This window comes from Triticum aestivum, chromosome 2D, assembly GCF_018294505.1.
Source record: "Triticum aestivum cultivar Chinese Spring chromosome 2D, IWGSC CS RefSeq v2.1, whole genome shotgun sequence".
NCBI lineage: Eukaryota > Viridiplantae > Streptophyta > Magnoliopsida > Poales > Poaceae > Triticum > Triticum aestivum.
This window is the reverse complement of record NC_057799.1, coordinates 285,575,696-285,602,109: the sequence shown is the minus strand read 5'-3', so window position 1 is coordinate 285,602,109 and position 26,414 is coordinate 285,575,696. Positions and strand designations below refer to the sequence as shown.

Genomic DNA, 26,414 nt, shown 5'->3' with positions numbered 1-26,414 from the left:
GTTACATGTGGAGTCCTAGCAGGACTAGGACTAGTCTATCTTCTCTTACAAGTTAATTACAAGTCTGGGTCTTGCTTCCTCGTAAAGGAAATATTCGTCATCACTTTCTTCTTAAGCCGGCCCATCATAAACGTGAGCCGGCCTTCTGGGCCTTGGGCCTAGTCTTCTATCTGACCCGCCGTCAGGGTCATCCGTGAGTCGTCAGGCTCCTGAGTCGTCTGGCAGTGAGCCGCCAGACCCGTGAGTCGCCAGTCCTCCGGCGGGTCACGGTGAAGCGCCAAGTCCGGCCGGGTCATACTTCCGGCCGGGTCATTCCGCGGGGTATATCCCCGACATTAGCCCCCAGTTTAATTTGGATTTATCCATGTTAAACTAATCTGCAATATAAACACAAGAACAAATTTGACAGGTTGTGTTCCGGGTTAAATATTCTTTGTAAGCCGGCACTTGATCATCCTTAAGCCCTTGTCATCTTCCTTCTTGATATGTATCCATAATCTCATAGCAAATCTCCTTTAGTAGATATGTTCAAACTTTGAATGCAAAAAACCCAGATACTTCTTTTAAGAAATCCGGGTCAACAGGCCAGCTTCAGAGTCAATTTGCTGACATTGGTCTCTTGTTGAGAAATATTGTAAGAGATAATCCACTTGAGTCGGCTTTCAATGCTCTGACTTGACAAAAATATTGGTCTTCAAATATTCAACTTATATTCATCCGGCTTAAAGATATAAAACTTGCCGGTTTATGAGTACCAAAATTGCCGGGTTATAAATAGATGATGCCAAGTCATAATTGTCGCCGACGCCGGTTTATGATTTTTGCAGATACCAGGTCAATCTGATTTACTCAAAACTGAGAATTTGAAGATATTTCTCCCTTATATCCATATTACCTGTAGCCCCCAAGGGCCGGTTTAATCAGCATGAATAAGCCGGGACTTATCACCATGGCTTTAAATAAAAACCAGTTGTGTAGCCCCCATGAGTCAGCTATAGTCATAGTAGTGTAGCCGGGTCATCCTAGAATTGTCTTGAATTTTTGACAGGAGCAATTAGTAGTCCCCAAGGGTCGGCTCATTACGATGTGATGAGTCGGGTCTTCAATGAAGTGATCAAAAATGACTTTGCATTAGCCCCCAAGTGCCATGGTGCATGCTGGCAGTGACATGGGACTTGCATATTTGATGTAATCTCAACTTGAATAATGTAGCCCCCAAGTGCCGGGTTATAAGCCTGCAGCGACTCGGGACTATTCCTATCATTGTAGAATAAATCATATCCATTGATAAAATAATAGCCATTGCGCTGAAGCGACTTTGAAAACCTCAATCATAATATTAGTTTCTGATAACCATAATAAAAATCCAGCCATGTTGGCTATTAAAGATTTCAAATACCTTATCTGTTGACAAGTAAATCCGGAGTTTAGATACCCGGCGGCTCTTGGCCGATGGCGATTTATTACGCCTCCATTGTAAGCCGGAAATTTTATAACCCGGCTATTTATAGCCTTTTGAGAAAATCAAGAATTGATAACCCTTTTGAGACACCAATGTCAATCTTTCGATGATGGGCTTGGACTTAAACATTTATATAAGTCATAGTTCTGCAAATCCTGCACAGAGTTTAAACAACATATGCCCTGACGACTTAACATCAAAAGCCAGGGCGGGTAACCACCCAAATGTAGTCTTATCCTGCACACAAGTAGATCACAAGACACCTTGGCGGTTTACCGCAGGGCGGGTCATAATATCTTACATATGACCACGGATGTGTAAAAAAGGAGTCACAGATAAGCCTGTTATGAATCATAACTTTGAAACATAACAATAATATCATACTTGTGATATTGAATTTGCATTTGTTGGTTTATATGACCTGTGATATTGAACTGTACAGCCGGCTTATGATACCTGTGCAGTAAGTGTGATAACCCAATCCTTAGAAGCCAATGCTTCCACATAGATGATGATTGTCATAAGCCGGCGACTTATCATCGAAAATCAAGCCGGGTTTAAATAGAAACCACTCATATACACTTTAGATGTGTTCAAAAGAGCTTCAAATAAAATCCCAAAAATTATTTGCAAAAAGAAACTTCAAAAAATCTTGAGGCTTCTGATTCGAATACGATCAGAAAACCGTCCCAAAGGGGTTAAGCTAAGATTCGAATACGATCATATAGCCCCTAGTGGCTTTGGCGTTGCCGATCAAGAGGGTACCGACAGCTATGTTCTCTTTGGTTCGAATACGACCTATGTTTGAACAGGAAGCCCCCAAATGACCTTGAGAGTTGTTTAACGACGCTGATTCGAATACGATCCACGTCGGTTCCCAAAGGGGGTTGAGCTATGGTTCAAATATGACCAAGAAACTCCCCAATGAGCTCGGCAGTGTGCCGATCAAAAGGGTATCGACAGCTATGTTCTCTTTGGTTCGAATACGACCTATGTTTGAACAGGAAGCCCCCTAGTGATCATGAGAATATTTAACGACTCTGATTCGAATACAATCAGGGTCATACCAAAAGGGTTAAGCTAAATTCGAATACGATCAGCTCCCAATGGTCATTAAAGCAGGGTACCTATATTTGAGTTGTGTTTTGTAACAGACTCTTTAGTCCTTTAATTTTTCCTGAGAACACGAACTTTTGCGAGGGATAAATTCTTTTTTGAACCGGAAATTCTTAAACCGGATATTGAGAGTTTTAAAGTTTTGTAATAGACAAATTTACCTTGAACCGGATTTTGAACCGGATTGAGAGCTTCAAAGCTTTGTGGCAGATAAATTTCTCTTGAACCGGATTTTAAACCGGAATCTTTATTTTGAACCGGCAATTTTCTGACGGCCTTTAAATTTTCATTAATATGGTAGCAGCCTCCGGAACCGGGTTATCATTCCCTCCAACGATCCGGGGTTCCCGAGTCATGTCACTGTAGCCCCCGAGTCTCAAGATGACTCGAGGAGTTGGCTTGAGATTCTCCATATTTAACCGTGATATAAACCGGCATAACTTGTATATCATTGGTGTTGATAGCACGATGTGTATCCACAGAAGGTTGAGGTGACTGCGGCGGGTTATCAATGATCCCGTATGAGCCGTGTCAGCAACTCGGCCAATGATTCCTTCCAACTGGCTGTTTGAAGTTTGACCAAACTGTAGTGACGGCGACTTGTGCGCATGTCCATTGAGCCATCTGGTGCAGACGGCGGTTGATAGTATATGATAATTGCCTCCATTTTGTTGAAAGAAAAACCGGGCTTCCCAAGTAGTGACTTGCTCATACTCAATAATCAGCTCACGCAGACGGGTGTGGCCCGGTATGTTGATATAGACCAGGCCGCGAGAAACGGATGGTAAAGACGACCGTTGCATCCGAGGCGGCATAGACAGATGAACCGGCCGTGGCGTTGTAAGCCGGCGTGGACGGGCGAATTAGCCACGTCATATTGATGTAAACCGGTCTGCAGAATGGCAGTTGCACATATATTCATCGAGCTTGATGGCATGATAAGATACTAGCGCATTTATAATGGTAGCGCGAGTTTATACATCCATGACACAGCCATAGCTTTTGCAGTGAACAATTGTCCTGCATAACAATATTGCAGACCAAGGCAAAGGTAAACTGTTCCTTGACAAAAATAATATGTGCTAAAAATATATTTTAGATGGATATCACCTGATGTGTTTAGGCCAAAAATAATCCGCCATGAAGTTAATGATCACTAGGTGAAACTGAAATCAATCACGGCCGAGCCGGCCGCGGTGTTGTAAGCCGGTGTGGACGAGCAAGTTGTCCTCTTTGTTGTAAACCGGCGCGGACGCGTGAACTGGCCGCGAGAGCGGACGGGCGAGTCGTCCGCGGCGCTGTAAGCCGGCGTGGTCGCGAGAAACGGCCACGGCGTTGTAAGCCGGCGCGGTCGTGAGAGACGGCCACGGCGTTGTAAGCCGGTGCGGGAGTCCGTTGAGTAACGACAACCACCTTTGCCAAGAGATGTTGGCATGCCTCCATCTCCGCGGTATAATATTACTTTGTAATAAATAATGGTCCTGCGAAAAAATACCACAGACCAAAGTAATTGTTCTCAAACAATTTAATATGTATTGATAAAATACATAGAAAAGATAGCACCTGGTACTTTCATCGGATGAACGTGGTCAATGATACTGAGTGTAGTCAGACACAAAGATAGTCCGTATAGATGTACGTCATCTACGTGCTTTTCCTTTGTCTTTTTCCCCTTTTCAAAGTAATGATTGCCTGCAGCAAGGGAGAGGCGCACGGTAGGGATCCGGCGGCGACTTAAAGTGAGGCCGGGGCGGCTTAATCCGGCGCAGCAGTGGGTAGAAGACAGGCATGGCCAGTGAAAGGCGCGGACGGCAAGGAATGACTCAAGGCCGGCCGATGCGGTGGCGCAGGGCGCTGCGTGGGTGACCCGGTAAGGCAGGATCCGGTTCAAGGCCGTGCCGGTCTAAGCACGCGCACGCGCAGGCATGCTCCATATCCGCAGTGTAACAATACTTTTGCAATGAATAATTTACCTACATGTAAAACACCACATGGCAGTGTAATGGCGCTCACAAGAAAAAATATATACTGATAAAATATATAGGAGAGATAACACCTGATTTATTTAGGCGATTGCTCCATATGTAGACCCGGCGCCTCATAGTATTTGACCAGATAGAGAGTGCGGCAATGCTCCGAAGCGCGGGCGGGTCACTCGGCGGCGGCTTGGCCATGATCAAGGCAGTGCAGGCCTGCAGCAGAGGCAGAGGCGGCGTGATCAAAGGATCAAGTACTTGGCAGGCCATGACCCACTCTTCCTTTGTAGAAACTCCACCAGTAAGGAGGATCGCTCCGTCCGTGCCGGAGACCGGCGGGTCAAGATGGCCATCAAACGCCACACAAAGTGGACTCTGACGAAAAAATCTTCTTGCCCTATTCCCTAGTATTCCCATCTCCAGTAGATTTGAATGAGCTTTTTCCTGCATCGCGGCTGGTCATCGAAATAAATAGCAGCCGGTCCCGCTTGATGCAAAGGGCTTCACGTGAGTAGCAATCCTAGTCCGAACAGGGCAGTGCTTTTTCAATTAATACAGCCTTGATTCCTGTGCTTATCAAGCAGTACTACTAGCAGTACCATGGTCAATTGAATAGTCTCCGGTGACGATTTTTCCATCAGGAGGGCGCAGATATTCCTTTCAATCGCTGCCTGTCTTTGTGCAGGGAGCAACTTCACAATAACGTGGCGACTTGAAACGGCAGCACGGGCGGCCGATGACATCAGTCCGTGGCCGATTGGTTTGAGACAGACTCAACTTGGACTAGTACTTTCCTCTGGTCTGACGGTTCAACCTCGTCTTCCCATAAAAATAACAGCGATGAAAACGCTTTTGATGTTGCCTGCCCTCACCGCTGTGGAATTTCCTTGGGACTCGTACCAGTGCAGTGCAAGTTTCTTTCGACTCGGACTCGGCGGATCTCCATGGTGCGTGCGGCGATCGCGTAACGCGTAAACCAAAAAATTTCTTAATCACAATCTCGTACCTGCTGCTCCAAGGTTTAATCATAATTCTGATTTCCCAACTATAAATCTGCCGGCTCTGTCCATAGTTGTCTGATGGCTCACACGGTTGTTCCATGCTGGCTTCTTTCATCTCATCAATTGCGAGCTTCTCGATCCCTGAAAGAAATCCCTCCAAGAACTAAACACCACCGTGCGCGAGCCCCACGGTGGGCGCCAACTGTCGTGGAATTAACACGTCAGATGTCCTAGGTGTAAGGACTTAGTCGTGAGGCCAGCGCATCTATGTAGTAGCTTTAGAGGGGTTGATTGGGATGAGAGACGCAGGGCGGATCAACGCACAAGACAAGGGTTTAGACAGCTTCGGGCCCCGGGAAACATCATCCGGTAACAACCCTACATGCTGTTTGTGGCTAGGTCTCATTATGCTTATGAGAGAGTCGCCGGTAAGCCGGCTCTTTGTGTCTAGCCCTAGAGATTGTTTCTTGTTGCTCGTCCCTCTTTGGGGTGCCCTGCCCCTCCTTATATAAGTTAGAGGGGCGGGTTACATGTGGAGTCCTAGCAGGACTAGGACTAGTCTATCTTCTCTTACAAGTTAATTACAAGTCTAGGTCTTGCTTCCTCGTAAAGGAAATATTCGTCATCCCTTTCTTCTTAAGCCGGCCCATCATAAACGTGAGCCGGCCTTCTGGGCCTTGGGCCTAGTCTTCTATCTGACCCGCCGTCGGGGTCATCCGTGAGTCGTCAGGCTCCTGAGTCGTCTGGCAGTGAGCCGCCAGACCCGTGAGTCGCCAGTCCTCCGGCGGGTCACGGTGAAGCGCCAAGTCCGGCCGGGTCATTCCGCGGGGTATATCCCCGACAGGATCCGTGGAGGTTTCCGACAAGTGCTACTCGATCTGCTATACGGCAGCGGCCGGGACTGCCGGTCGTGGGTCTGCGTCTCGCTGCTCATCCTCCGAGAGGCTGCATGCGGAGGGAACTCGCTAGTGCCGAGGTTCCGCGGAGTGCCAAGCGGGTGCTCTTCGCCAGCGGGGACGAGCATGACCTTCTCTTCCCCGGCTCTTCACCCCCAAGGGCAGCGACCCCAGGAAGATCCCTAGGTCGCCCTATAAGGCTACAACACGATGACGTGGATCGAAGCGCCGGTGCTCCAATCCAGTGGAGGGGTGGCGCCGGAGGTGCAGGCCCAAAGCACTACCCAAAAGGAGGCGCCCCAGATGAGCAACACACGTCGTGTTCCTCCCGCTCATGGAGGACGCGCTCTCGGTCGCCGGTGGTTTCGTTCTGTCTATGGCGATGGGTTGCTTCTTCTTCTCCGTTCGTGTGGTCAGGTTTGTTCTTCTTCCATCATGTTCCTTCTTTTGTCTCATCACAAGCACATGCCACGGAGGCTAAACTCTTTTGGCAACCGATTGAAAAATCAGCTGGAGGAGAGCTTCATTAGATCTGTCTACTCTTGTATTTTCAGTTACCTGTGTGACTGAAAAAGATATACTATATGTTACTATGCTATATTTCTTAAGTTATGTATAAAACCTCTACCTATATACTTGGATCACCGGATTGTTCAATTCTTTTTATGCAACAAAACTACAGAATTAGTACTTACCATTGTAGTGTCGTGTTCTGACAATGCGGCAAGATCTTATAAGTGGTTCTTAGAGGTCTACCGTCTACCTGCTGTACGTGATAAATTTGGCCTGGATTTAATTTTCCTTTTGTCTTTGTGATTGCTTTTCTCAAAATCGATCCAGCAATAATGATGCATAAAGAGCAAGTCATACAGTGTTGATTTACAGCTTTCTCCATTGTTAACCTCAGAATTAGAGTTCATGCCTAACATGTGATGCCTAGATGTTTAGAGGGCCGGCCGCGGCATGGTTGCCATTGTTCGTTCCCTACCCGCTTCATCGCGCGGTGATGACAGTTCCCCGACATACCTTGCTGTATGAAGGCTTCGAGCTTAGTAGAAAATGTTAATAACAACATTTACAGTGAGGCCGCATACTAAACTCAGTAGAAAATCTTTAATCTAACGGTATCTGCTAGGGTTTCCACTTGTGATGAATGCATTAGTCTGCGCTCTTTAGAGTACCAGTTTGTACCTTATGTAATTTCACCGTAATATATGAAGACTACGAGCCGAGTAAAAAGCTAGAAAATTGTTACTAACAGCCGTTTATAGTCAGGTTTCAAACTAATGCTTTTATTAGGCTTTCCAACTGTGATAAATGCATTAGTCTGCTCTCTTAGAAGTAAATCTAATCATGGAATCACTCAGGAATAATGATAGCTGGATTATTGTTCTTTTTTTGGTTCAAGGTTTCAGGAGCGGCTGAGATCCATGTTGAGAGAACATGAAGGTCCCTTATTTGATGCTCTCAGATCAAAATACCTTGAAAGGTATTGCGGCTCCTGTTTTTTACTTGCTAACTATGCGCTATTCTGACTTATTCTTATAATTTTGTATTTTTTGTTATAACTTATTGCTCCATACCAACAGTGTACGTACATATTTCACTATTGGTCCAACAATGTCTTTGCACGTATCAGTGTTGCTTTCCATCTTTAAAAGACTAAATAAAAAAGTTTGTAATTTGCTGATGTGGTAGGCTATGAGAACAGGTTGATGTGTTCATTAATTACATCGAATATACCACCAGTAGTGTCATTTTTGCTTACTAACAATAATATAATGGTCATGTAAAATTTGAGTCTTGCCCTGTTATATCATGGCCGATTAAAGTCATGTCTTCTCTTCTGCTTCACATATGGAGATAGATTAGTTAGTTAATGTTATGTGAGATACATCGTTGAACTAGATTATGTGTCTTCTTCACCTGCAGTATGCAAGTGCAGCTGAACATGTCTTCTATTCTGCTTCACATATGGGGGTGCTGCTAATAAATAGCGACAATGGAGCGTACTAGGTGACGAGAATCCAAGTCTTAATTTGGTTTGGAATGTATGATGCTATATGGCTATATGTTCCTTAAGCAATCTACTTCGATTGAATAGACTATGCTCGATTATGTAGTTTTGTTTTTCAACCATCAAGCATCTCTTTCTAACCGATTCTGCTCAAATTTGACAATCACACGGCAACTCCTAGCAAGCCTTTCATGGAAACATAGTGTTGGGTGTCCATGGGAGCTAATTAATTTATTTGGTTGATGCACATGGCCACTGGTTGCAGTCTTATGTTCGGAGTTGGTGCCTCCAGGTTTTGTATTTCTCGATTGATTCTTCATAGCCAGGAATCCAGTGTTTAAGGTAGACAGTTTTGTGTTCTATATATGTTCATAAGATACACTTGGCTAATACTCAAAAGTAGTTATACATACGTTTATGAAGATTTCATCGCAGCAAGCAAAAAAATATGCTATTGGCACTTCTACCAAATGTGCCTTACCAAATCCTTTGTGTGATTGCACTAGACGTTTTTGCACTTAGCATGGCAGGATTAGCCAGTTAAAACACATAAATACGAGATAAGGACCCCTAAAAAAGAACTAGATAAGGCACATCAGCTGTATGAAGCCAAATTTCAGTGTCAGCTCCGTCAAATTGAATATAAACTGGAAGTTTCCAAAATTATTATGTCATGTACATTCCAAAGTTTTAATATGTGTAAAGAAAATGACATTTTCATAGCATTACCTAATGAATTCAATGGTTTGCCTCATTTGTACAAAAATTTGGACCATTCTAGCTCATTGAAATAGTTTCTAATTTGGTTTGTTGATCATATTTTATTACTACAGTTTACTGGGCTATGTCCTCATGGATTTCAAGTTTCGTTGGAGATATGTTATCTGCCAATGTTAGAGGTGCTTCCATAGAAAAAGGTCTTCGTCTCAATTCATTCCCTTTGAAGGAAACTCCAAGTCGAGTCGTTCGCACCATGCCTAGGCTTCCTAAAAGCTGACTCATGTGTCTTAGAGATTTTTAGTAGTGAATTTAAGTGCATGGTTACTGATATGGCTATGGAATGCACGTGTTGTACAACAACTAAGTTTGTAGAGTGGATTCCTGTGCTCATAAAGGAAGTGGTGAAACCCAATACTCCCACCTTCCGTCTATATAGGGCCTAATGCATTTTTCAAGGCTAACTTTGACCAAATGTTAGAGCAATAATATATGACATGCAAGTTACACAAACTATATATACCGTCAAATTCGTACGTGAAAGGAGCTTCCAATGATATAATTTTCACATTATACATCTCATGTATTATTAATCTTATCAATAGTCAAAGACGGTCTTGAAAAACACATTAGGCCCTATATAGATAGAAGGAGGGAGTAAACAATATCATATGGATTACATCTTAAGAGGTGTACAATTGGCGTATATTTCGATTGTGCTCCTTTAGGCCATCTTTGATGCTCAGATTGTCCTTTCACTGACATTCACATATTCTGGTTGTTATTGTGTATGTGTAGCTATTGAGATAGGTCTCTTATATGAATGTTAGATGTCATTTCCAAATTCATGTTGTAACTATTTCTGCCTTGCTAAGCTGAGATCGGGGACAGTTGGTCATGTCTAAAGATCAGGACCTAACCAGCTTCATTTCTAAAGATCAGGACCCAACCAGCCATCCTAATATGAGTGTCGGATATTGGGAAGTTTCAAGAAGCCTAACATGCATAACATTAGGAGCCCCCCCCCCCCCCCCAATCTCCCGGACGAGATCAGGCAAGGCAGATGGGAAGCGGCGGCACCCCCTCTCCCCCGAGCTCTAGATCCATGGCACCATCAGCGAGGTAAGCAGCGGCACCTCCTCTTCCATCATTTTTTCACCATCTACAATTAAGGAGCTTTATTGGATTTGCTTGGGTTTGTATGAAAGGTTGACTGAAATTTTGAAGGACGTCCCATACACTTTAGTGCTTATATGTTTGTCTTATATTCTTATGGCTTGATCCCTACCCATAGCAATGTGACTTGACTCTGTTGTCTCTTAAAACGGAAAATGGATAATGCAAATTTGGTGACTAAACTTGGCAAAAAGCTCCCCACCGCTCTTCTCTACATGTATCGCCGTCTCGACATGCTGAAGATTGTCTTTCTCTCGTTGCTTTGCAGGGCATGTCTTAGAATCCACCATGAAGAACTGGTAGCCAAAGATCTCCACGGAACCGAGTGGCATTTTTTGGTGATTTTACAATTTGAGTATTCAGCTTGAAGCCCTTAAAATTCCAGTCATTGTGCTCTTATTGTTTTGGTGTAGCACTTCATGTCACAATCGAATGCTGAATTCTTCACTTCATGAGTATGTGTGGCCTCTCTCCCTCTGTCTGATTCTATATCATGTCTTTTAGTGTTGTGTTTTAGATGCCCTGATCTCCTTGTATTTGAGTGTCATTTATTTAGTTCCTTATTTGTAGTGCAACTTATTAAATGCCATGTCCATGTGTTACCAAAGATAGAAAACAGAAACTGGAATGGGCGACTGCCAACCTAGCACCGCACAACTTCCTCTCAGGAGGCGCCACAAGGTGGCGCCCCAAACCCTAGTGTCATTTTGAAGCTGCAACTGCATGGTGGGGTCACGACAGTGGTTGCACCAATATTGTTGATCTCATGTCATGTGAAGCGGCCAATTCTTTCAGCAAAATGAGAAGGCAGAGCTCCTTCCGGTTGCTTAAGAACACTTCTATTCAGGATGTCTCAACGTTCGTCAATTCTGAGGATGTTCTTTTGTCATATTTTATGTACAGAGACTTCGGTACTTCACAACGTCTATATAGTATTATAAATAGGGAGACGCAGGTCACGGCAGGGTATTGACTTTTACACGCTAACATCACCTCAGCACCAAATGTGTACTACCTTGGTCCGGCGGTATTATCTGCAGGTCACGGCAGGGTATTATCTGCAGTACCAAGGCACTAATCGATTTGTCAGCAGAATGGAAAACAGTATGTCCAGCGGTATGAGTGAACCAAGTTGGTTGCAGAAAACCTCAGTTCAGCGCATAGTGGACCCGCTCCAACATTCGCATGACCTGGAAAACTGAGATAGACCTGCGTGGTGCCTTTACTGAAGATCCATCATCAAGAACAGTTTGCTGTTGCTCACTGGTGAGCTCTAAGAATTGCACCAGCATGTCACCATCCAGAATTGAAGGCACTCCCGACTGTAAAATCAACGGCGCACGTCACTAAAGGCTTTCAGAACAACTTTATCACGTAGAATTAGCAGTATTTTGTACAATTGTTCAAAGAGTAAGGATAATTGTCCTACCGGGATACCACGTCGACGAAACTCTGCATGGTCATTTCCCAAGATTGGAGCAGTCAACGGGTGAAGTGAAAGTCTTTCTTGGACATCTTGCAACAGTTGATGCTCCTCACTGCATTATCAGTTCATAAGCTTCAGAAACTGGATCAGAACTATTAACAGGTGTGTATGAAATATCACTTCAAAAAGGTAGTTACACAGCTCTATGTTCGATGAGAAGACATTAAACAGAACTCCAGTGTAGTACAGTGGCAGGTTAATCAACTTAGCAACAGTGGCAGGTTAATGAACTTTAGATCATCTGTTCATGTGAAGGACATTGAGAAAACATGCCCAGAAGTACCTGGTGAGAGGAATCATAACAAAAACACTCCCCAGCAAAGTACTCGCCACAACGCAGTTATAAGCTGATTCCAACACTGGGTCTGTCTCATCACCAATAGGGAGCCGATACTTAAATGCAGCCTACGGTAGATTGCACAAACGAATTACAACATTCCATTAGTTCTAAATAGTTAGGAAAAGCTAACACTTAGTGTGATTTTTCCAAGTGAAGGAATAGAAACAGGATAAGCCATAACAAAGAAATAAAACCACAGTTAATGGGTGAGATCCTTAAGGACCTGTTGGGTAGGGGGGTTTACACCCAAAAAATCTTAGAATTAAATACCAGAATTCCTAAACAAATCCCTCCCAACCAAACACTCTTCGGTGTTCCCTCATGGTATAATTGAACTGATTAGCCCCTAAGCAATAAAAACTCACCTTCTGGATGCTCATAGCTATTTCGCCCATAAAAAATGAACATTGTACAGCTAAGTTCTTTTCTGGACTTTCAGAAACTGCCAAGACATATTTAAAAGATGTCAAAGTAAGTCTTAAAAGCAAAGTAAGAATGCGATAATTTAGGAAGCAGCTTTGAACAATGAGAAACAGGCACAAACAATGAGAAACAGGCATATACAAACGAGGAATCCTAAGCTTCTACTTTAGAACAATACCCACAGCAACATGTCCTCAACCAATTTACGTCAACCAATTTTCTGTGTGCTAAGCTAGGATGTGACTTAAATGTTTAGCACATACATAAGACAAGAAAGTGAACACGATAGGCTATGAATAACCACCACAAAAGTATAAGTGAAATACCGCTATCAGACTCATCTACATATACACAAATCGGCTATAGCGTACCTTCCAGTCCAGGGCAGGATAATACAGATATGCTACCACGACGATCTGACACAACAGCAGTTTCACAGTCTAAGAGGACAACATCACCCACCAATCGTTGAGCAGGATCAGCATAAATAAGTTCCAACTTCCTAAGATTCTGATATCAATAGAAAAAGAGAAGAGCAGGATCAGAAGCAATTATAAGAGCATTACTCCATAACAAGAAACATCATCTGTGAAGATGCAACATTTAAACTCAATGTTACCTCGTGATAAGAACAGAAGAGAACACCATCACGACAATCGCCCGCTGCAATCTGTGATCCATATGTCTTCAAACAAGTAATAGTAAATCGCGTTCTACTCACGGCATACTTCTTCATACGATGAGGATTTTCATTCACAAAACCAAATACAGAAAGCTATCAAGATAGAGAGAAAATGGGAAGAGTGTCAGGAATGATTCTCCACAATTGATGGTAGTCAAATTAAAACCAAGTTTGAGAAATTTAGCTTAGTAGTATATGAAATAACAACAGATAGGAGTTTGATTGCCAGCTGTTATCACAAAAACTGTTTTGTTGGGGAATATTAACTCTCCCATGGAATATCCCTACAGAAAAATTTAAAATGACACTGCCCTATCCTTTCTGTTCTTCCCCACCCAACCAACCCCCCACTTTCACTGGTCTAGTTGTCAAGCTGGTATTGTCACAAAAATGCCAGCTACTATGAGCGATGAGGCTACTCTGCCTCTGCACCCACCAACACGCACGTTGTCTCCAAATTGTGAGAGAGAGGGGGGGGACCAAGAACGAGAATAAATTGTGATAGTGGAAAGGACAGAACGAGTGTTATGGCTGTCACAAAACCGAGCTCCTTTGCAATGTTACTTTTCTAGTCTTGCTCATTGCTCTGTCGTTGAGCCAATTTCCAAGTAATTTATCAAAAAGTAGAGCCAAAGAAATAACTGATATCATACCGTATTACCAGCTGCTGCCAACACATATCGATCTAGATATGGATATACAGCAAGAACTGCACCAGTGAAGGTAACATGAGTCAGTGATCTCAGGTGTCCTGCTATTTGTTCAAATTGAATCTGATTGTAGCAAATATCATCAGGACTGCTGCACATGCTGTTGCTAGAGAAATCTTCATTTGCATATCCAACAATTTCAGGGAATGAGCCCGTATGAGAAGAGGAACTCAAATTAGAAGTCGGAATAAATGAACTGCACTCATGAGGACTTCCAAGAGTATCCAAACTTAGAACAATTAGGCGTCCTTTGATACTGCTTCATGAGGAGATAATGGTTACAGTTAAAAAACAGTTCAAAGTGACAAGTCATGGAAAAGGAAAAAATAGATTAAGTGCAGCAGCTACAATGATAGAACAGAAGAACAAATCAACATAGCATTAAGCCGCAATCAACTAAATAATGAATGATAAATTGGAACGAAGAACATGTACTAAGCGAGTAATTTGGAAAGGCACCCACATAAAATCATGGCAGGCAATGACCAGGCGAGAACCGACCTGGAATTACAGGCAACAAAATGGGAACTTGCAAAAAGGGCTACGTGTTTCCCTTTTTGTTTAAGAAAAATATTAAGTTTAAATACAAAATGCTTCAAATTTAACAAATTAAAGGTGGCTAGATCATCGATAGGGTGTCGTGTCATGTAGCTTCGATTATAAGGTGCCGTAATAGCAGCCTGGCTAGTGGAAATCATAGTTAAATCAGAACCTTATAGCCTCAAGAGTTGATATCTAATCAAATAATCGGTGCATTAACCAAATGAAATCTAACTTAATTTTAGATACATCAGCTAACCATTGTTGGCTGCTTCTTGAGCCCACACAACACTCAAGCTTGTAGCCTTTGGGAATAGAAAAAGATCAACGTCCATTACAACAGAATTACCTAAGTGCAGATATTTCGAACATGTAGGCATATGCACCGATTTAAAAATTCACAATTATGTACTGTAAGAAAGTCAGGGCATCGATAAAAATTATGCCAGACATATGAATATTTGTATCCATACAAATAATACATACAAAAATAGACAAAATATGGAAACGGTGCACACAAAGTTACGTATTTTGTACAGGTTACAAATGTGTATAGTTTTTTCAGAATTCTTTGCTCGTGCTCTCATATACACATTTGTGAATTTTCCAGATTTTGTTGATATACCCAAATAAAGAAAAATGCAGTGTGGGCATATCCACCCATGCTCACTTGCATATTTTCTAGAACTATATAATTGTAGTCTTGCACAGAATTATCAATTACAGGTGGTTGCCACCAGGAGTGGGATGCCTCACAAACAATCAAAAGATTAGTTGTAACTGGACTGTCCTTAGTCCTTACCCATGGTTGAACACCATCCATAATATCAGTAGCACATGTCTTAGACACCATCTACACTATGTTTGTCTTCCCTGGCAAGAGGCAGTTACTTCATCCTATCTATAAGATTTCACGTGTAGCTTTCATGATGCACCTTGCTTGTCTAGCATTTCAGAGAATTCTTTAGCCCCTAAGGGAAAAAAGAAAAGAAATTCACGTCCCGATGATTCCTCTTTATGTTCTTATAGTACAACACAAGAAACTAAGAATGAGGTTCAGTGCTTAAACATGGTATGCAAAAAAATCATTATAAGATCATTGCAAATGTAAGGTTTTTCATTGCTTGAATGTGCAAAATTATTGGGAATTTAGCTCCAAACCAAAGACGACTTGCTTTGCTGCATTTCTTCGGCCGTAGCTTCCAAAACTACGTGTCAGATGGTGAGGCAAGAGACGAATTCATCCCTACTTTACCTTTATCCCGCTCTTCTTTTTTACATCCACTTTCTTATTCACACTAGGAAATACTAGACAATGCACATGGGTTGTTACCTATGTTTTTAAGGCGTCGCCTAAGCGTCGCCTAGTCGTCGCGTAAGCGTCAAGGCGCCCCAGGATGGCAAGGCGTCTACCCTGCCTTAGACAGATATGAAGTGTACGGCTGTGGCTGCCCTAGTTGTGGCTGCTCCTGGGGCTTGGAGATGACGGCCCCGCTGTCTCCCGGCACCATGAAGAGGAGGGAGGACTGGAGGCTCCTGGCTGCCCTAGTTGTGGCTGCTCCTGGGGCTTGCTGCTGTGAGGGAGAAGGGTGGGGCCATGAAGAGGAGGGGGGACTGGAGGAGGGAGGACCAGAAGGGTGTGGCGCCGTGGTGGGAAAGAAGGGAAGGAGATAGTGGAATTAGGTCACGGGGGTGTATATGGCCACTAGATGGGCTTTTGGGCCACTGGGAGGTGCATAAGTAGTGGCCCATCTCTCAGCCATTGCTCTTTTTCTAGTATTAATATGTGCAGACCTATCGATAACTCTTTTCCTGCAATGTTTAAGGCGTCGCCTTGCCTCGCCTTACCGCCTCGCCTTGGCGCTTAGGCGTCAGAGCGGCCCTCCTCCGCCTTATGACGCTTTACCGCCTTAAAAACATAGGTTGTTACGAAACTATAAAATATGGGTTCAGTCACTGGCTTAGGAAGTCGTCAAAATATCGTATCCTGCAGCCTTTGCGCGCGGTTCACGATTAAAAAGAACGGAAATACAATGAAAAATCATGCAGCAGGCATTGGAGAACTGTAAGCGATCATTGCAAGACACAACATTTCGAATGTCGAAACATATGTGTAGGCATTAGTAAGTTGACTGCACGGCAGGAGGACAATGTCTATCGCCGCTTTGGAATTATAATTTATTCACTCTAATTTCTGTGGCTGGAAGAAATTGGTTGGGAAGAAACTGAAAATAAGAGCATTATTTTGAGTTGGAATCGTATTTCTGCATTTGTTATTTGTTGTAACATGAGTTGGTCGCGAGATCTTATGGGTTTCACCTCTAGCCTACCCCAACTTGTTTGGGACTAAAGGCTTTGCTGTTGTTGTTGTTGTTGTTGATCTCACATAAAAGTAGTAGTGTACTTGTTTTATTTGTGTTAGGTGCCACATGTGAGTGGAAGTACATTTATTTATTTGTTGATCTCACATAAAAATATGAGAAGGACTGCCAATGAGCAAACATACAGGCCAGAGGTAAACAGATCAATAATAACTGGAACACTGAAATTGCAAGTTGAATAAAGAAATATTGCTAATGGATCAAAGATATCTGACAGGACAGCAGCACTTAATTAGCAAGAATAGATGAGATGTTAACCTTTCTGCTTCGCCATTTGGCATCATTGGCCGGTCAGTAGATTTACTTGTCCCAACAATTAACACTTGCTCACTTCCTATTTTCGCAATCTGGATGCATTTTGCAGTTTCACCAAGTTCACACTTGAATCGGGAAAGCAAGATCCCATTATTAGGATCTATTTGGACAATATCTGAAGAACATGATGCACCAGTTAAACCAGTTCTCATAACCAACAGTGTTCTACTATCGCTGTGGTATAGCACTTTCCTTGGAGTCCCTCCAACTGAAAACTTTTGTGCATTTAATCTTTTGCCATGAACCATTTCAACCTGACAAAAAAACAGTTTAGACTAGAAAAACTGTAATGCACATGGCGCAAACACTTGTGGGACACATACGCATGTGCAAGTGAAAAAAATAAAAAAATCACAATAACAGCTACGGCAAAAGCCCCAAAGAAAAGTCTGCTAGTACAGTAACCTAACTGACAGCCTGGAACAGATAGATGTCTGCTAGTAATATTAGCACAGTAACCTAACAGGGCATGGTTCCGATGGGACAGGCAAAACTAAGAGGTCTGACTTGGCCAACATTACCTGTTTCAATATTTGAAACGTCTGATGTCACACACAAAAGAGGCGCATGCAGTATAAAGAAGTGATAACTGCTAAAGACCCAGGTTCCCTCCAGGTCTCCAACTACTAACTGACAAAACAGAGTTACGTTAGAATATTTTTAGCAGAAACTATTACCAAAGGTTGATATGGTCCAGCTTGCAAACTGGCTGCGAACCTGCAAAGAAAACTGAACTATGATCTGCCCTAGATACTGATTAGCGGACGCTGTTTTTGCCATGAAACAGTTCGGTGTCCTGGAAACAGCATTAAGCTAGATATTTTATTATTTATGTAAACCAGAAAATCATAAAGATAACAGAGATACTAATCAAGTACTTTGTAGTAATTCAAGAATTACTGATTTAACTAAGTGTTTGCGCAGGTGATAGTGAGACCAATACCTTATTAATTACGATAGGACTAGAACAAGGATCAGCATTTAGCCCATACATTTTTGCCATAGTGATGGAACGGGGTCGCAAAGGATATACAAGGAGATATCCCTTGGTGATGATGTGGTCCTAGTTGACAAGACTAGATTGGGCATCCATATGAAATTATAATTGTGGAGACAGACTTTAGAGTCCAAGGGTCTTTAGCAGGACCAAGACCGAGTATATGAGGTGTGACTTTAGTGGTGCTAGGGGTGAGGAGGGAGAGGTTAGCAAGGACATATAGTGCCTAAGAGGGACACTTCCCGATAATTGGGTTCAATGCTACAAAGCAACGGTGGTATCGATGAGGATGTTAGCCACAGGATCAAAGCAGCATGGATGAAGTGGCAGCAAGCATCTGGCATCCTGCGACAAGAAGGTCCCATAAAAGCTCAAAGATAAGTTCTACATGACGGCGATCAGACCTGCGATGCTATATGGAGCGGAGTGTTGGCCTACTAAGAGACAACACATCGAACAAATGAGTATCGCCGAAATGCAGATGCTAAGGTGGATTGTGGACATACAACAAAGGACCGAATTAGGAACGAGGGAATACGTGACAAGGCATCTCTAGCCTACCCCAACTTGCTTGGGACAAAAGGCTTTGTTGTTGTTTGTTTGTTTAACCAAGTGATAAATTAGGAACGAGGGAATACGTGACAAGGCATCTCTAGCCTACCCCAACTTGCTTGGGACAAAACGCTTTGTTGTTGTTTGTTTGTTTAACCAAGTGATATCTGCATACAGTACTTGCTGGCCAGCAAAACATAACTTGTCATGGGACTATATTTGGTTCTTTGGTTAGCCATGGAATTAGCCACCGCTGTAGTTGTTTGGGACGTGAGCAAAGACAGAAAAACACTGTTTCTTCACTCCCAATCCCAGGAAATTATCTCATGCAGGGCACGAAATGGGTGTAAGATAGAAAACAGGAGTCGGAGAGGGAAGAAGTATAGATCCCTCAATCTTGGCGTTCACTCCAGTTAAAGCATCTCCAACAGACTCTAATAATGTTCCCTTTCTCGGTATTGGGGGAGTTGGGCCAAAAAATCAGCTCCAACAGATTCCCTTTCCCCAAGAAGTTTTCGGTGAATCACCAATAAATAAACCCAACTCCCCCAATATAGAGGGAGAGTTGCTTCTCCCCCCATATTTCAGCCACCCGCCCTCCGACCAGACGCCGCCCACGCCGCCGCTGCCTGGACCTGCCCTGCCGCCACCGCCTCCAAACACCGGATCACTGCACCACCACCACACCACCTCCACCGACCACCGCACCACCATTCTGAGAGAGAGAGAGAGATCATTGACAAAGTGGGGCCCATATGACAGTTTGAATAGGGATGGGGTTATTTGGGATCTGCAAAAGCAAGCATCCCCAATGATCTGAAAAACTGTTATTGGGGATCTGTTGGTGATGCTCTTACAGCCTATCATGGAAATTTGCGTCATCTCCTGACACGGTCCCCAACACAAGAATTCTACCATTACATCTCTCTATTTATGTGTCAGGAAAAATTATTTGAAAAATGATTGGAATTTCTCATTGTCATAAATCTACAATCATTTCCATCTGTCAAATTTAACTACTTGTGTCTATACGAATGGTAAAAGGCAAGCCTGACGCAATGGTAGAGTGTCTCTACTTGTGTTCTGGAGGTCCTGGGTCAAAATTTCAGAAATAAACCCCATGCTAGACATTGATTGAAGAACAGAGGTAGTATACATTTTTCTACTTAATAGGCATCAAACAACAGCAGTAATTTCTAATCTGACAGTTGAACTTAATATGCACTATACAATCGTATTATCAATCTATCAATCTCAGTGACTTCCCCTGTTTTTGAGTCGAACGACTAGTCGCGACTAGTCAATGAGTCGTAACTGGAAGTCAACTCAAAACACCTCGACTAGTCGAGACTAGTCGATCGGCACGGCACGAATCGTCAAGAGTCGCTACCCCAGAATGACTTGACTCAAAAACCTTGTCTGACTACGTAACTCGAGATATGCATTATGAGCAATAACGCAATCACCCTGATCCCTCACAAGAGAAGGTGTGCACACATGTTTTGCTTTGTGGATTCAACCAGGTCCTAGTAACTTACCAAATGTAAACAGTTCTCTGCAACAAATAGCAGACCGCTGGGGCAATCCACAGAAGATACTGGAGTCACATGGGACGCAGGCAGAAATGAGATGGATGAATATGCCAAGCTGTGTCTACTAGCATATAATAGCCAAGACCTATCACTGAGAACAATAATATCAGAATTAGCTGAATCATGCAATGGTACCAAGCCTACAGGGGTAATTCCAATATGCCTTATAGCAACCAACTGAAGGAGAGCACTAAGAGAAGGTGCAAAAGACTCCTTGTAAAAGGAACCAGGGAGATACTGGTCTTTGCTTGTTCCTGACTCAAACCTGAGTAGCATGCCATTTCTTAGACCTGCGAGAATGTAGAACCTCTCAGATGCTACAAACCGAACATTTTCAGGTATACAGCCACTAACTGGAGCACCGAGCGCATTGTTCACTGATATAGACCCAATAGAGAGCAACCTAAATGCTTCATCAGGTTCCAATGAGATGACTTCCACAGAAGGTTTATGAGTTCCAATGACAGCAAACATGCGAACATCAACTTCAGCAGCAGAATTATTCCCTTCTCTCTTCCTAAAATCACCACCAAAAGCAGAACATGACGTTCTAAGTCTCGAGTCCTCCTCTGGAATGGATATGCAAGATACTTCATATTGCAATTGGACATGCTGTGTCTCATACAACTCGTACTGGAGTGAAGATAATGGTCTGACCCTGAGAATATATAGGCAACAAGGATTTGATGTAGCAACAGCAACAACATCATGTCCAACAGCACCAACACTGATAGTGACATCAGGATACCAGTCAACACAAACTGGAGAAGTTAAGGCGGCACCCTCAGGGTGAGCATGTGATGTAGGCAAACAAAGCTTTACACCTTTGCTGTGAATTTGCACAAGTAAACCATCAGCTATTAAACCACATGCCAAAGTGCAAACCTCAGGCTGAAATCCCACAGCATCACTGATGTCATTAAAACTCAGTCCAACTGATAGTATTCTTGTTTCCTCAACAAATGCCAATACAAGAAAAGAGTGATATGTATCAGTTCTCTTCATTCTCAATGTCCACAAACCAGTAACACCCTGATAAATAGGTTCAGTCCTCAGAAGTTTCTCCACATTGACACCATTCCTTATAACACGCAATGATCCCTCAGGGCACATTCCACAACATGAAAACAACTGATCCTGCTTCTCACCATGGTAGTCAGCAATTGCTAAATCCAATATTGGTCCTACATTCTGAACTGTACTTCTATGCACCAGTCTACCATGTTCAAGATGAAGGATCATTCCATCTCCCATCTCTACAAACCCTGCTATCATTCCTCTGTCCATCCATAAAAGAGGTTTACAAGGCAAACCCCTATGGACACGCTCAGGCAATACCTTCAATCCTTCCGTATCCCAATTAAATTCCAGAATATGAAATTCTCCATCATCCAAGCAAAAGATCAGCCTCGGTTGTCCTCGCATGGCATCCGGCTCCCAGCTCCATGAGCAAATAACCCTTGATTTCATGCTTCCTGGGTTATCAGCACCATCAATAGCCATGCAACTGTCGTCCATCATTATGTTATTTCCAGAATCTCTCAGTTCTAGCAAAGCACAAGCAGCAACATCGTCATCAACATCTAATCCTCGACATGAATCTTCAACACTGATTTGTTCTCCAACCAGACTGCCTGTCATGCTTATTCTAATGGTACAACAGATGTCCTTTGGGTCCCTAAGATCCACAATTAAAATATCACCAGCACGAAATAGAAGTCCAAAGCCATCCAGCTGAGGAATTTCAGCGATCTCAAGCGCCAAAGGTCCAGGTTCTGAGTAACCAGATAGGTACTGGATGCCACCATCGTTGGCAGCTAGTGCATACATTGACAAGTCATTCGCATCAGAGCCCTTCCTGAAACAAAGAAACTATGCCACTTGCACAACCATACTGGGGAACTGAATAGCAACTGATGGTACAAAAAAATCAAATAGCAGCTGCATGTAACGAGCCAAGAGCAAACCTGTTAATTATCATTGCCACAACTGGGTAATATTCATCCATCGAACAGCGAGTCCTCATGAAGCACATGCTCCAAACCGTACCGCGGATATCACTGGTCTTATATACAGCATGCACGATTTTTGCCTTCTCTACAATTTCTGGTGGATAAAAATATTTCTCAAATTATGACATGGAAGATCTTCAAATCTGGAATAATGTACTAGATTAGATTGGGCTTGAGCAACAGAAGTAGGAAAGGCACTATTTATATTTAATAGCCACCTTGTCAAAGAAATTACCTTTATTTGGACCATAAACATGCTGAGTCCTTCCAACACGCACAACAGCAAATGCATCCTCGTACGCACTAATAGCAACCCAAGCAGAGCTGATAACAAAAGACACAACAAATGTCAATAACTTGATGACAAGATCCATTTTCCAAGCGTTCAAAAGGTCGTGCAAACATCATCAACAACAACAACAACAAAGCCTTTAGTCCCAAACAAGTTGGGGTAGGCTAGAGGTGAAACCCATAAGATCTCGCAACCAACTCATGGCTCTGGCACATGGATAGCAAGCTTCCACGCATCCCTGTCCATAGCTAGCTCTTTGGTGATACTCCAATCCTTCAGGTCCCTCTTAACGGACTCCTCCCATGTCAAATTCGGTCTACCCCGCCCTCTCTTGACATTCTCCGCACGCATTAGCCGTCCGCTATGTACTGGAGCTTCTGGAGGCCTGCGCTGAATATGCCCAAACCATCTCAGACGATGTTGGACAAGCTTCTCTTCAATTGGTGCTAAAGGTCGTGCAAACATCATTTAGGAAAATTCATTCATGACTGCAGTCTACAGTATCATGTTCATATGCACATGAAAGCTTTGCACAATTAACAAAGCTTCCTAATGAACATATATATCGATAATCAGAATCAAAAGAGGACACCCGTAAAATGCCTCACAAGTCACTGAAGGACCATTTTACATAGTTCAAATATTTTCTTGGATTACATCCTCCAAATATAAGGTCCATAGGGGTTTGCCTATCAATATTGTAACCTGATAACCAGAACGTTGCATTAGGAATGCAGTAGTATTATTTCTGGAGTCAAAGAAGCGTCAACTATCAACCCTCAAGACACGAACAGGAAGTGTAGCGTCAAAAACTAAACAGATATTTCCTCGTGCCACATAATCAAATACTCCCACCTAATAGACAGACACCTGCAAAATAAAGCCTGTACTGCAGATAAAGACAAATAATAGGCCTAAAATCTTGCAAAGATGTTCTGTGCACAAGTGCACTATAATAAATTCCAGTGATTGAGTCAATTCATAACAGAAGACGTAAAGAAAATAATTGCTCTAAAGGAAGTTTGAGTGGTGTAAGGGTTAATATATCACTGACTGATAACAGAATACCAGAGCTCTGTTGTAAGAAGCATTCTGTGAACATAAGATTCAGCACAAGAAGAATTTTCACTCACTCGTGGTCTATAGCCAAAATTCTTCCCAGTTGATCCCTCATATTTCCTGGTTTAGATAACTCGATATTTCCAATTGGAATAAACCTACAAAAAATCCATGCCTATCAATAATAGTTATCTGAATAGTGGACAAACAATCTAAGCAACTCCAATCAATCTCAAACACAACGACATATGTGCAGAATGAAACTTCCATGCCTAAATACCACCAACTAAGTTCACGTTAGGTTTGATTAAGAACCAGCAGATAACATGCTTCCATAAATACTGAACCAGGTTAAAGGACAGACCCAGTGCATAGAAGCTCCCACACAAGGTGGGGTCTGGGAAGGGATTATGGAACCTAGTCTTACCCCTGCAAAGTCCAATGCAGAGAGGCTGGTTCAAACCCAGGACCTCTTGGCACAAGTGGGGAGGACTTCACCACTGCGCCAGGCCTGCCCTCAAATACTGAACCAGGTTATTAAATTTATTTACAGGAATCGCCTCACTCTGTTTATTTCGTCTGGAAAGTGTAGAGCTGGAAGCATCGAACCATTGTTATGAGCTTTGTTCCCACTTGCTACACTAGAAGCCCATAGGGGAATGTGTAAAAGTAACTTAAAAGTTTGCAACGATAGGCAACAAACCAAGGTACTTTGTAAAATTAGTAAAAGAGTATTGCAATCCGCTCAAATTCTTGCTACTGTTTGCAGTATAGTATGTACATGCTTCCAGATTCTGAAATTCTAGTTGCTATTTCTGCAGGTGAGTTGGATGCTGAAAGTGATATATTTCGCAAAAAAAAGGATGCTGAAAGTAATATGCATCCTATCCTATATACAAAAATACACATTCCCCCCTATCTCTAAATTGCATGCTATCTTCTAACTTCTTCAAGTCTCACAAGGACCCGGTTACCTATAATCAGAATACTGCTAGAGTACAACGTACTAATTTGCAACAAATTGTTTGCTGCATAATAAGGAGCTCAAATTTGCATCGAAGAAAAGAGCATTGATAAACTAACAAGGACCAGGACTGACCTATGCATCTGACAACAGAAGTAAAGAAGAGAAAGCTTTCCAGAATCAGAGAGTAGAACCAGAATTTCTTTCCCTTCAATCTGAAAAATACAGCAATTAAATATCATTCAACATGTTAACACCTCAAAAAGCAATTAAAACAAAGACGAGCACAAGAAGAGATGCAAAGTATTATGCTTTGTTGCGAAAATGAACAGAACCTCAGGCCAGATACCGAAGTGTTTAAAGCGCCAGTCCAAGACACCAACATCTTTTACAATCCCAAATGTATTTTGCTCGCAGATTGACTGTAAAACACCATCCTCACCAACCACAACTAATTCAAGTGAAGTTCCCTGCAGCAATAACCAACTTTTCAGTAAAATACAATTAATAATAAGCAAGAAGCAACAACAGCATCATGCACAAATAATACATCAGCCTTACAACAAGAGATTGATATGTACAGCAGTTCTTTTGTTGGATACACTTCCCTGTTGGTGACATATGTAGCGTTAAAAACATTTCTACGAGTGTCCGACCTTCTGATTCAGGTTTTACCATGACCATACTCCAAGTAGATTGAGAAATGGAGAAAGAAGACGCCACATTACCGAGATAAAATGTTTCAAATTATTACGCTGCTGAACCGAGACAGTGTTAGCCAACCCAATTGATTGAATAACCACGATCTGTTTGTGTCTACAAGTTCCCACAAAACCGGCGACAAATTCCTCACCTATTTACTTCTAGTGCTACGAGGGGAGCAATAAGCAAACCCGCCTGGATCCAGACCTCCAAACCCAAACTGTGCGGCACACAGGGGCACCCCTTCCCACTGGACTGACAAGGAAACCATGACCGAGCCTTTCACGTATCGAAGCTCTCCACTACAGCCCGTGATTAGGCAAGCAGGGTCGGGGAGGGGAGAGGAGGAGGAGCCGACCTTGCAGAGGACGAACTCCCAAAGGTGCTCCGAGCGGAAGTGGCCCCGGGCGACGTGCTGCACGGCGCTGCCATGGAGCACGCGCTTGGCGAGGTAGTGGGTGGCGCTTGCCCCACCCGAGACACCGGCGGAGAAGGCGGAGGCAGAGGTGGAGGGGCCCGATGAGGACGACGCCACCGCTGCTGCCGCAGCAACAGCAGCCGTCGTGGCAGAGGGGCCGTCGCCGGAGGCGGAGGACTCCATGCGCGCCGCTTCTGGAAGCTTCGGGGAGAGGAGAAACGCTTGCTAGGGTTTGGGAGGGAAGTGGGTGCGGTTGGCTCGTGCCCGACCGGCTGAGGAGAAGAGAGGAGGCGGCCCAGGGCCTTTCGGTTTCTCGCGTCCGATATTCACATGGTATAATAGGGAGTAATATATGTGGTAACATGCAACACTTCATTTATTAGGCTATAGACTTATCTTATATATTGATATGTATGATGTTACTCAGGCTAGCTATAGTGGGGTGACTTAGGTAGTAACTTAACAGATCGCAAGACAATTTTGCTTATGTGGCAAGTATTTAATGAAAAAAGAGGTGTTTGATTGGGAATCAATTATGGAGCGTCAGCGTTCTCGTGTTGACTGGCTTTGTGAGGGGGACAGAAACAC

General features: G+C 43.1%; 2 protein-coding genes across 3 annotated transcripts; one reads left to right on the top strand and one right to left on the bottom strand.

The window, feature by feature from the left end:
• The first annotated feature begins 6,372 nt into the window (after positions 1 to 6,372).
• LOC123052776 (uncharacterized) lies at positions 6,373 to 7,953 on the top strand. The gene is made up of 2 exons (XM_044476115.1): positions 6,373 to 6,868; positions 7,860 to 7,953. Exons 1-2 carry the CDS (start codon positions 6,505 to 6,507, stop codon positions 7,874 to 7,876), a joined length of 381 nt encoding a protein of 126 aa, XP_044332050.1. The 5' UTR covers positions 6,373 to 6,504; the 3' UTR covers positions 7,877 to 7,953.
• A 3,231-nt stretch (positions 7,954 to 11,184) lies between these two features.
• Positions 11,185 to 26,141, bottom strand: LOC123052774 (splicing factor 3B subunit 3). 2 transcript variants are annotated; one of them, XM_044476113.1, is made up of 15 exons: positions 25,767 to 26,141; positions 25,042 to 25,176; positions 24,842 to 24,921; positions 23,817 to 23,900; positions 22,627 to 22,715; positions 22,347 to 22,485; positions 20,326 to 22,237; positions 17,182 to 17,492; positions 13,946 to 14,261; positions 13,230 to 13,385; positions 12,982 to 13,120; positions 12,553 to 12,629; positions 12,131 to 12,252; positions 11,791 to 11,899; positions 11,185 to 11,683 (listed from the first exon to the last, which is right to left on the bottom strand). In XM_044476113.1, exons 1-15 carry the CDS (start codon positions 26,007 to 26,009, stop codon positions 11,510 to 11,512), a joined length of 4,086 nt encoding a protein of 1,361 aa, XP_044332048.1. In that variant the 5' UTR covers positions 26,010 to 26,141; the 3' UTR covers positions 11,185 to 11,509. The 2 variants fall into 2 exon arrangements, with proteins under 2 accessions (XP_044332048.1, XP_044332049.1); XM_044476114.1 differs by having other exon boundaries at positions 13,946 to 14,258; positions 25,767 to 26,140.
• Positions 26,142 to 26,414: the final 273 nt, after the last annotated feature.

Bases quoted from the DNA above. Each gene is read 5' to 3' on its own strand.
- LOC123052776 (XM_044476115.1), top strand. From the start codon at position 6,505: ATGCGGAGGGAACTCGCTAGTGCCGAGGTTCCGCGGAGTGCCAAGCGG.
- LOC123052774 (XM_044476113.1), bottom strand. From the start codon at position 26,009: ATGGAGTCCTCCGCCTCCGGCGACGGCCCCTCTGCCACGACGGCTGCT. The intron at 23,901-24,841 runs GTCAGTCCTGGT...GATTTTTTGTAG, and splicing joins TTCTGTTGTCAGATGCATAG to GTTTATTCCAATTGGAAATA. The intron at 13,386-13,945 runs GTATGATATCAG...CTATCTTGATAG, and splicing joins TGGCAGCAGCTGGTAATACG to CTTTCTGTATTTGGTTTTGT.